Source organism: Mesoplodon mirus (assembly GCF_964341445.2).
Source record: "Mesoplodon mirus genome assembly, chromosome: 9".
In the NCBI taxonomy this organism is placed as follows: Eukaryota; Metazoa; Chordata; class Mammalia; order Artiodactyla; family Ziphiidae; genus Mesoplodon; species Mesoplodon mirus.
In genome coordinates this window covers 15454608-15466873 of record NC_138985.1, presented here as the reverse complement: position 1 = coordinate 15466873, position 12266 = coordinate 15454608, and the positions used below count along the sequence as shown (strand labels likewise).

The 12266-nt window shown below is 35.3% G+C and overlaps 1 protein-coding gene across 2 annotated transcripts in view; it reads left to right on the top strand.

Annotated features, from left to right (window-relative positions):
- Window positions 1-12266, top strand: part of GNAI1 (G protein subunit alpha i1) — a 90913-nt gene that overhangs the window by 60976 nt on the left and 17671 nt on the right. For both annotated transcript variants that reach the window (XM_082631641.1, XM_082631642.1), the window contains exons 5-6: window positions 3933-4090; window positions 7591-7719. In XM_082631641.1, coding sequence (XP_082487767.1) covers window positions 3933-4090; window positions 7591-7719 — 287 coding nt within the window. The remainder of the gene's footprint in view (window positions 1-3932; window positions 4091-7590; window positions 7720-12266) is intronic.

Sequence of the window (12266 nt, the reverse complement as noted above, 5' to 3'; positions counted from 1 at the left end):
CTACTTTGCTCAGTTCATGTATTATTTATTACATGTTTGTCTATCTTTTCACAATAGGTTCTATTGTGCATACAAAGAAGAGTTTAATGTTTATTTTATTAATTTGAAAATTAAAGCTATATAGTTGTAAGATTCATAAAAATATACATTAAAGTTATATTTGTGTAACATACTTATTATAATTTCTCTTCTTGACATAATGAAGCTCATGCTCACTGCAATGTAGTCAAAAATTTTGCCATCTGCAATTTAGTTAAAATTAATTTAGATGATTTTACTTTTATCCCCCACCCCTTCCCCCTTAAGCAGTGTTACGGGGGAAAAAAAGAAAAACAACTTCCTCTTTCCTTGCCTCAGTCATTTTTACTTTGGTTACAGTTGTATTTTTAGAGAAAAAAAGTTTTACATTTGTTTCTTACATTCTTACATTTCTTAAAGCAATTCTTTAACATCTGGGATTAGCACCAGATGCCATGGAGAGGTGACTTCACTAAAGTTCTCAAGATTTCCTTACCAATACACTAACTTTGGTGAAAGCAGTATAACTGTCTTAAATTTATAGGAGTGATTGTATGCTCTAGAAATGTGGTAGATGTCAGTAATGTCAGTAATTCTCATTGTATGTGGTGTTCGGTATTGTTGCCTAATGTAATTAATGAAATAATTATCCTAAACCATTGAAACAAAGGATTTCTATACCTGTATCAATCATGAGATCAATACATTATCCCTGTGGTCAAAAATTCAAAGGTGCACTATTTTTTTTTGACACTCCTTTATCATATTACTTAGCCTCTGTTGTAGAAGGGCTTTCTGATGTTTCTATTGAAACACTCATCTAGCCTTTGCTTAACAATTTCGGTCTCTCACTCTCCCTCCTTTTTTTGTGTTTTTGGATAGCTTTGGTTGTGAAAAAGTGTTCTTATTGAACTGAAATCTGATATCTTTTGCCCTCAGAATTCTTTTTCTGCTCTGTGCCTAAGCACAAAGTCAGTTCTTTCTTACCTTTGATGATTCCTGATATATCAGAAGACAGCCATCATGGTCCCTCAAAGTCCTCTCTTCCCCATAATTCTCACAAAATAGGTGACAGCTTCAAATAAAATGTGTTGTCACTAACAGGTGCTCCCTGATCATCACCGTGTGAGAAGAGGCTATTATGTGTCTCTTGACAGGATGGCATTTCGTATCTCCTTTCTGAGTTCCCCAAACATGCAGTTATATGAACTAGAATTTACATTCTTTAAACCATCTTATCTTCATTTAGTTCTTAGTCATTTGAAAACATACTAACTCGGCTACATCCAAGGATTTTTTTCCTTGCTACTTGCAAATAATTGCCTGGCAAATTTCTTTTTTTGTTTGTTTTTTTGTTTTGTTTTGTGGTACACGGGCCTCTCACTGCTGTGGCCTCTCCCGTTGCGGAGCACAGGCTCTGGACGCGCAGGCCCAGCGGCCATGGCTCACGGGCCCAGCCGCTCCGCGGCACATGGGATCTTCCGGGACTGGGTCACGAACCCGTGTCCCCTGCATCAGCAGGCCTATTCTCAACCACTGCGCCACCAGGGAAGCCCAATAAATTTGTTTTTAACACTACAAAAAGAGTTCCTATAAACTGCTTTACTTACCTATAGCCCTTTAGTAATCCCTACCCTCTTTCAACACTATGTCATACTGTTTTAGTACACTCAAGTTTGTCTTCCTTTCTTAAATGTTCTTACGTAACATTTTACATGAATCTTGAAAAGACTTCAGTCCATGACAAGATAGGATTATTGTCATCATTCTGCAGTTGTCAAATTTATCTTGACTTAGGCAGTGGCTGCTTAGTAATTGTTGACTAATATGTGGGATTGGGTGACTAATTACCTGTGGAACTTTAAATAAATTGCACAATCTCCCTGTCTCAGGTTCTTTTTAAACAAAACAAAAAATTAGGTAGAACAATTTCTAAAGTACCTTCCTGCTTAAATTTATTACTTCAAGCTCATCTGCAGACATCTGAATGTCCTGCTAATGACATGGAGATGAGTATAAGGAAAAGAGACTTCTTTACATTTTGTGAAGAGGAGACATTTTTGAATGCCGCATTTTATAAATAGAGCTTCCACAGTTTCCCAGGTCTTTTCTTCAGGCTTCTTTCCTGGAAAGTTTGAAGAGAACGTGATCTTATGACCCATACCAGAGGGCATTAGTCTTTTCTGTCAACAAATTTTATGGAAATTGAATAAATATATCATAATGAAAGCTCAGTTGAAAGCTCACTTAAGTGAAAAGCGCTTTTCTAAATGGTTGGAGAAAAGTATGTTTGATGTCACTTAAAAATAAAAATAACCAAATTTAGAAATTTCTCATGTAAGTCATTATTTGGAAAATTGAATAACTGTTTACTGGAATTAGGTAAATGGTGCTAAAAACGACTTGAAATTGTGTTTTGTTGGGGTTTATTAAGGACATGGTACAAGTGTTACTTGCTTGCATGCATTTCTCTTGTGATTTACTAAAAAGGGAAATATATGCTTGAATAATACGTTCCCATGCTGAGTGACTTAATTATTTCTCACCATGGGTTCCATCTGAAAAGAAAATGTTTCACAAACTGGCGGTAGAATGAACTTATATTGTCAGCTAGTACCCTCTGCTAGCCTGTGTCACCAAGTGCGTCCCTTCTGTATGCCTTATCGTAATATGTGCCATCACTTTATAAAGAGCTACTACACCACATTGGAAAAAATGTCCCTAGAGAAAAATTATGGACTGTCTCTCCAGTTAACATAAAGCTGCATATCTCAGGCCAGAAAGAATCTTTGCGAAGATGGTAACTTCACACATCCCTTATTTTTGTATTAACTGTGTTATGACCTGAAGACTAGAGTTGTGTTATAGAGCACTGTAGCTACTACCTATATGTGGCTACTGAGTATTTGAAATGTGTCGAATTGAGATGCATTGTCTGTATAAAAGAAACACCACATTTCAAACACTAAATATCTATAATAATATGAAATATCTCAATAAGTTTATATTGATTGCATGTTGAAATGATATTTTATATACAGGTCAAATAAAATATATTGTTACAGTTAATTTTACTTTTTTTTTTTTTTTACACTTTTTAAAATGTGCTATTAGAAAATTTAGAATTGCGTCAGTGGCTCATATCTCTTTTGGACAACACTGACCTAGTGGAATAACTGTAAATATTGGAACCTCAAAACTTAAGCAAAATTTAATTCAATTGATATGTAGTATTCCTTCATTTAAAAACTTTGCATGCTCTCTTCTGTATGTGTCATGAGTATTTCTACTCCAAAGCTGTGCTTATTTTGTTTCCTTGCCTGGATTAGCAAACAGCTATCCCCATCTCCTGGCCCATTGATTTTAAGGTATACCTACTTTAAGGTCTTCTGAAAAATCTCACACCATTCTGTGGAACTATTCTTGCTTTATTCCACATTGATTTCTCCCTTCTCTGAACTTACTTTGCATCTGTGAAGTATATCACAAAGCTAACATTTAATTAGATTCTAAAAATAACCTCTAATGGTGTTAATGTGTTTTTTAGATTAGAAACATTTTTGGTAAGGGAGAGGCGAAGCATACATTCCTCTGTTTTCTCAAAAGGGTACAACAGACCGTCAGTGGGTAGTTGGTTAATATATTCTCTCATGAGCTGCAGTGTCGTCATTCTTTCAGCTCCTTAGTGCCTTGATAGCTGTTACTAATACCACAAAACATGGACTCATGATTTAAGATTATGCTTTTTTGATTAAGCCAATTTTTTAAGTGGTGCTTTTAGAGAAATCCAAGTTATGACACCAATAAAAGGCATAAAGGAAATTCACTATTGCACTTTTTGTAATCTATAGTATACTTTATCTGTAATATCTGCCTTTTTACTTTTTAAATAAAAATGGACTTTGAATGTTCAGGATGATGCCCGCCAACTCTTCGTGCTTGCTGGCGCTGCTGAGGAAGGTTTTATGACTGCAGAACTTGCTGGAGTTATAAAGAGATTGTGGAAAGACAGCGGTGTACAAGCCTGCTTCAACAGATCCCGAGAGTACCAGCTTAATGATTCTGCAGCATAGTAAGTAATCATAACTTCAGAGCTACATTATCGTGAATAATTACTTGGAAGTCAGGTATACCTCCAAGTCACTTTTAATGCAGAATTGTCTGACACATTCTTATACAACTCAGGATACTTAGGATGACAGTATTTCAAAACTTCTGTCTTTTTTGTGTGTGTTTGTAGGTAGCCAGGCTCGTATTTCCCTTGTGTTCAAAAGTTGTCTCAAGGGACCCATGTAACTAATTGAAACATGCAGAATGGAGCTGTTTCCAGTATATTTCCAAGAAAGTAATTGGAACTTGCCAAAATTCACTCTGAATTTGGGTGTATCTCTAGTTTACCTGGGGCTAGCCAAAGGGGAGGGTAACTGATTTGTGTGCTTTCTGTTTACTAAGTGCCTGAGAAGTTACTTGTCCAGTGACAGACACCTTGAGTGACAGGCACCCGGTTTAAAGGGGTGCATGGTGATGCCAAGGTATTTTCTCACTTATGAAAATAAAATAGCTATACAGTTGAAAGTTGTCAACTATATGTGCCCTGTTACATTGGACATTGTTTACAGATATCTAAGTCTAGTTTTTTAGAAGAAAAATCTGCCCTGATTTTCCAGATGGTGGCCCCAGAAAAGTCTATAAAGGAAGTTTTGATAAAACCTAATCAGGGAGCTTTCTGTTTGATGATCTGCGTAGAATTAAAAAAAAAAAATCAAGGATTTGTTTCCGTTACTTGGCACACATACTCAGAAATGTCAAAGATGATATGACTAGAGAAACATGTGCGTTGCACTCGTTTGACTTTCCGAAATTACTCAGTTTTCTTGACAGAGTGATTGGCTCTTAGGAACACAAGTGAGGATTAAACAGAAGATGACAGGTATTAGAAGGTCCAGGTAAATACACATACTTTGCCACAGTGGAAAACCAACGGGTATGGCTCCTGAGGACCTTATTATCGTATAGCATGTCATGTATTGCACGTCAGAGTACTCAGTGTTATGTAAATGATTTAGTGTGAATGAATAAGTAATACAATGTACAAAGTCATAAGTAATACAAAGTAATACTGTGTAACCGTCACAGTTTTTATAATGCTATATTTCTCAATATGTATTTTTAGTGTTTTACAAGTGTATAAACATATAAATTATTACATACATAGTTTATATATGTATATGTAGCATCTTCTTATTGCTATGTAGCCCATCTCTCCAACTGGTGTCCTCACTGCTACAAGGAAATACTCTTTGACTCAGTGAGTAGGCCTTTGACTCCCTGTTAGGTATTCATGATGTGGTGTATTTTTTTCCATACTACTCACAGATTTACATTTATTTTGATGTGGTTTGACTTATATTGAGACTTTGGTTCTTTTTTATCTCTGCCACTGCACTGTAAATTCAGTAAGGTCTGTTTTTCCCCAGTGTTATATCTCCATTGCCTGATACATGGTCATCACGCAATATGCCCTTAAATTAGTAAACCAAACTTTCCAGAAGCTAGAAGAGAAAATTAGAAAAAAAATTCTTAGGGCAAGGACACAGCTCTTAGTCCACCATACTTGCTTTGGCACCACCAGAACCTGCAGAAAGATCTAAGTGGAAGTCACTCACGGTGAGAAGGTTCCTCTGAGCTGAGCCCAGCAAGGGGAACTATTTGAATAATTAAGGGGTGTTTCTTAGGGACAATAGATTGAAGTTCCTTTCCCCCTATCTTTCTGGACCCCCCTCAGTATATTTACCAAGACCCTTTGTCCTGTGCACAGTGCTTGGACACGCTCTGAAAGAAACGTGTCACTTTGGCTCCTCGTTATTTCATTACTGGTCGTTCTGATCTTAAGATGGCAATAGTGGAGCCATTTTTCAAGAAGGAAGGAAATCATAAAAATCTTTTTTCCCCATGGTAGTTACAAGCTCTCTTGATTTCTGAATTCTTGACCGGAGATAGGGGATGCTGCCAAGCTGCCCATTAAGACCATCTGACCACCAATTTACATTTTAAATTTGTGATCTTTTAAAACAATTGGGAGTTTTTCACCATGCCTGTTTTCTCTTTTTTGTCTTGTTGAAATATAAATGTGCATTATTTTTAGAGGCTAATAGAACTATAGCAGTTTTAAGCAAAGAAATGTATATAGGAGTAATCAGAGAAAAGCTTAAATAAGAATAGCTCACTATTTCAAAGGGACAATTAGTAAAATCTAGCCATGGCCTGTCTGTTTGTTTTTTAAGTCAGGTTTTCTTACAATAAGGTGAATGTTATATATATGGAACTAAAAACACAGATGAAGTACTAGGGGATTAAATTCAGTAAGTATAATACAGATAACTCAAGCTATCATCTCCATGTATTCTGGTATCAGCATCACATACATAGACTTAACTGTCTAAAACATTTTGATTACTAATTCACAGGATAGCTTTCCAACCCCATCTCCAGAAGTAAAATATTTATTGAGCTCCTTTTGTTTGTAAGACCCCATTCTAAATGGCTAAGGAACAGTTTCAGAGGATAACATCAATTAAAGTTGCAAAAGTTGGTGCCTCTCTACAATAAACCTAGATGTATCCTCTAAATTATCTTGGACTCTTCCACTCTAGTATTAGAAAACACTTCAGTGATGCTCCCCACATTCAACTGACCTTAGGATTAATTCCACACGTAGCCTACTAGTGGACTTACCTTCTGAGATACAAGATGTGACTCTTCCTACCTCCATACTGTTCTACTGCTTTTCCTGATGTGAATGACATTCCCTTTTATCCGTTGCACCTGTCAGATTTCTATTTACGCCCTTCACTATCCATGAAGCCCTCTTGAACCACTCAGGTTCACCTTAATCTCTCCATACCTGGACTGTAACTATTGATTCTACTACATAAGTGGACACAAGATAAAAGAATTGCATGGTATGACACCACTACATTTTTATAGCACAACGTATTTTGCATCATTGGCAGAAAGTGTTGAATGAGTGACTGAAATCAATGAGAAGTAAAATATGAATATTGATTCATAGAGGCAGTAAAATGTAGAGTACAGGAGCATGTGTCCTGTTTTCCTGTATGTTACTTAAGGTTGGTTGAAAAGGAACAGTATTGAATTCAGCCTTTGGCCAGAGGTTTCCTCACTACTTAGGAAGGCTTTCTAATTTCTCAACAAACGAATAATGTCTGGAACATAAACACAGTGCTACATCAAAGAAGTGTAATAAAGAGTTTTAAGGGACAAATTCATGGTGTGCCGTGAGTTTGGATGTTTATGAAGTTATTACTTTGTTTTCTTTTCCAACAAGGAGAATTACTGAAATATTTAAGGAACTTTGTGGCTGGAGAAGTATAAACATTTTCATTTCTGCGAGAGTTGTGTAAGATATAGACTTAAAATTACATCATTCCACAGAAATATAAAAACTTCAGTAATCTGGAGTATCACATGCATCAGAACGTTTTACTCTTTGGTTTAGATGATCTTTATTGACAGTGTTAACTATTAGCATATTGTTGTTTATTTTTTCAGCTATTTGAATGACTTGGACAGAATTGCACAACCAAATTATATCCCAACTCAACAAGATGTTCTCAGAACCCGAGTGAAAACTACAGGAATTGTTGAAACCCATTTTACTTTCAAAGATCTTCATTTTAAGTGAGTATCTTCAAAACATATGATTTATGAATTTAGATACAGAACACATTGTTTAAGGAAAAAAGGTATACTAATAAAAGTTTTAAAATGTTTAGAGTTTGAAATTACAAAAAATGTTTCACACCTGATTGGACAAAAGAATTTTGGGCTGAAAGAGGTCAAGAAACATTCAGGAGGAATATTTATATTTTTATTTAAGAAAAAATAGCCATGCAAATTCCTTTTGCCTATATTTTTCACAGTGACTTAAATAAAAATAGTTTTTGGCTTTTATTTTTAAAAGAAAGTACTGCTCTAATATTTTGTATTTTGGGAATGTGTTGCCATCCAGTTTTAGGTTTTACTGATAGAGTATATGCTTATTTATGGAAATATTTTTAAAAGTTACCTTTTTAAAAATTTTCACGAAGATTTTTATTTATGCAAACTCATGTTTGGACTATTTCATGATGAAAAATGTTCATTTAATTTACAGTGTACTATAACTTAACTGAAGTCTGAACAGAGAAGCACCAAGTGAGCCTTTAGAATGAAAGGGAATCTGGAGTTCATTTTGTCTAGCCCGCTCATTGTGTAATGAACCGAGCTCAGGGAAGTTCATTTAAACATTGCATTCAGATTTACAGAACTATGTTTTTCTTTTTCCAATAAGTAACAGTTTTCAAAGTATGAGAAAAACTGCTGAATTTTGCTTCAGTTAACTCCAGTGCTCTCCAACAGTATGATAATAAAGCAGAATTTCTGAAACCATCTTAAAGAAAGGCTACTAGTGAAAGATTAAAAACAAATATTCATCAGCTCACCTCGTAAAGAAGCTCAATATTACAAGTTGTGGGGAGCACAGCTAAATATATGCAACTATACCTCTGATTCTCTCCATAAGTATTTTAAATATAATACATGTGTTACTATCATTTATCACTACATTATCCCACATTCAGTGATTAATGTAGTTAAGTTTTCCAGAAAACTAAAATTTAATTTCAATTTTCCCTGGCAGCTTCCCTCCAAAAAAGCAAACATTGCCCTGCTTTCTTAAACAGAGATATAGATCATAATTAGTTTATCTGACCATGTAACTTTTGGTACTGTAACATGGTACTGTTTTGCATTTGCTTTTAATTTTTTTCTGTTTTCACTTTTTTTTTTTGCTGTCAGTGGGCTTTTTTTTTTCCTTTCCCTGCTGGTATGATCTCTTATTGAAATCTTATAGTTTGCTTACTATTTGGAGAATATTAAATAACCAAACCGAGGAATATTAAAATAGTATTATTTTAAATAATCTGATCTGTCTTATTTGATAACTGTTGCCAGATGTATTTAAAAATTATAAAGTGATTTTAATTATAAGGAAATTCACTATTAGATTTTAAAAGCTTTATTGGGTCTTTTTTTAATCCTAGTGTACCTTAAATTCTGATTTTTTTGGTTTCTATTTACCTTGCTTTAAGACCATATTCTATAGCAAACTTAAATTGTTATGTTCAGATGATGACTTTATTCTAACCATGAAGTTTCAGGAGAAAATGCATAGGGTTAGGGTTAGCAAGTAAGGATTCTGGACATAGGCCCCTGGTTAGGTAAGGGCAAGCTTGTTTAAGATTCTTAACAGACTGTTCCAATCTTGCTCATTGTCAGAGGTTTATACATAAAATGTTTACTGTCTGTAAAAGGAAACGTAGAGGTGTGAGCCTGTAGATGATGGGAAACGGCAAAGGTAAATGTCACATCAATTATTTGGTGCTTTGGGCAATCTAACTGTGCAAAATTCAGTTTCGTTCTTCGGTAGATGCACCCTAAACATTTGCTTCCAGACCATACACTTCACTTCCAGCCTAGGTTTCTCAAAGTTGCCATTTCAACATCAGGAGTTGTCTGTCATCCTGATCCTTCCAGGAAGCCTACTTATCTTGCTCTATTTAGTCTCCTTGGGTGAGGTAAAATTTCACAGGATGTTTTTAGTTACCATTTTCACTTGCTGACTTACAGATAAACATAGGTCTGTCAGGAACTTCAAATAAACTTTGTCTTATTTTGGATTTGAATTCTGTTAAATTGCTATCATTGCTAACATGTGGTTCCAACTTTTTATATATTAAGTGAGCCTCAGAAGAATGAGGGCAAAAATATACTTAGAACAATTCTACTGGAAACTTGAGTGTGCTTATCATTTTGTGTGTTTTGTGGTATAAATTCATTGTCTGATTTTTAACTGCTGATATAAAATTTCAGTTTCACTTATTTTGTGGTATGGGAATTAACAAATTCAAAATGAGGCAATAAGGCATTATAACTTAACAATATATATTATCACCTCTGTGACTAGGCATTTATGGAAAGTATCTATGAGGATTATTTTGCTTTAAAGAATTAACAGTTTTATCTTGTTATATTTTTGCTGAATATAGAATTAAAGCATCCCTTCTATTAGAAAATCATCATAACATGTTTCTGTTCCTTTTCTTTAGTAATGTAATGTGCAATTGGTTTTGGGGTGGAATGTCATTTATGGGGTTGGTATTTATATATGGTCAACTAGCGTTGTCTCAGTCTTGGTCACAGTGGAATTAGATGACAGCCTGAGAGTAAGACAGCATAGCTCAGGATAGCCAATATATCCCCTTCCATCTTCCCTCCCTCCCCCTGCTCCCTCTAAAAAGAGAAATCTAAGAAAACTCAGTTTCACTCCTTATTTGATCCTAGTCAAAAGTCTCAACTTTTCATATGAAGGAGAACATACTATAATCTTGCTTTGTTTTGGGTTAAAGAAATAGAAGTTCAGAATTTGAAGATAATTCTCCTGTGTTTGTGAAATAATGAAAATGCTCTGTGCACAGTCTGATCCTTTGTCATATTAGTTCTTAGTCATTTTTGCTCCTTGACTTATGAATTAGGCCAGTGATTCTCAAAGTGTGGTCCCCAGATCAGCAGCATCAGCTTACCCACCTGGTGATTCTAATGCACACTAAAGTTTGAGAAGCAGTGGCTTAGATTAAAGGTTCTTTATGACCAGTATATGAATGACCCTCATTCATTTCTAAATTAAATAAATTGAAGATTTCTTCTGTATTCATATTACTTGATTATCAAGTTAAAGCGCTTTTATTTTTAACATTCCCACAGCATAACTGGAAGGTCTAGATCTTCAACATGGTAAAACTAACCTATTATTGATCCATTTAGAGTTTATTTTTGTGTATGGTGTTAGACAATGTTGTAATTTCATTCTTTTACATGTAGCTGTCCAGTTTTCCCAGCCTCACTTATTGAAGAGACTGTCTTTTCTCCATTGTATATTCTTACCTTCTGTGTCATAGATTAATTGACCATAGGTGCGTGGGTTTATCTCTGGGCTTTCTATCCTAGTCCATTGATCCATAGTTCTGTTTTTGTGCCAGTACCATACTGTTTTGATTACTGTAGCTTTGTAGCATAGTCTGAAGTCAGGGAGTCTGATTCCTCCAGCTCTGTTTTTCTTTCTCAAGATTGCTTTGGCAATTCAGGGTCTTTCATGTTTCCAGATAAATTTTAAAGTTTTTTGGTCTAGTTCTGTGAAAAATGCCATTGGTAAAAAATAGTCTATTATTGCTTGAAAGTGTTTTAAAATATTCTGTAGACACAGTTCATTCTTTCATTCAACAAATGTTTATGAAGTGTGTGTGTTTGTCCAGTGGAGGGGATATAACATGGCCAAGACAAAGTTTTTGCCTTTATGTTGTTTTAGGGATGGGGGAGGAGAGGAGAAGAAATAGCTATTTAGTATTCAGGGGGTGATAATTGCTACAAAGAGAAATAAAGCAAGATGGGGGGGATATACTAGTTTCCTAAAGCTGCTGTAACAAATTACCACAAACTAGTGGCATATAACAATGGAAATTTATTCTTTGATAGTTGAAGCTAGAAGTTTAAAATCAGTTTGTCAGCAGGACTATGCTCCTTCTGAAGGCTCGAGAAAAGAATCCTCCCTTGCCTCGTCTTAGCTTCTGGTGGTTGTCAGCAGTCCTTGGTGTTCCCTGCCTTATGGCCATATCACTCCAGCCCTTGGCCTTCTTCCCTGTGTGGGTCTGGTTCCTCTTTGCTTATTAGTTCACTCCTCAGTTTCTCTCCTTCATCTTGCATTTTACTTTAGCAGCAAGGAGAACCAAGGTTGTACCTTGCATTCTTTGCTTGAAAATTTTCTCAGCTAAATCTAAATACCCAGGTTCATCTCTTACAAGTCCTACCTTACACCCAGCACTAGAATAGTTAAGCCAAGTTTTTGCCACTTTAAAACAAGGATTACCTTTTCTGCAGCGTCCAATAATATACTTCTCATTTCCTTCTGAGACCTCAACAAAAACATCTTTAACATTCATATGTCTTTCACCATTGTGTTCATGATGATATATATTCATTCTCTGAGATAGAAGCTGTTCTACCATGCTCTTCACTTCCATCTAAGTCTCATCAAAATCACCTTTAATATCCGTATTTCTAACCAACCATCTTTCAAGGCATTCTGGGCTTTTTCTGTCAAGTAACTCCAAATTCTTCCAGCCTTTCCCTAT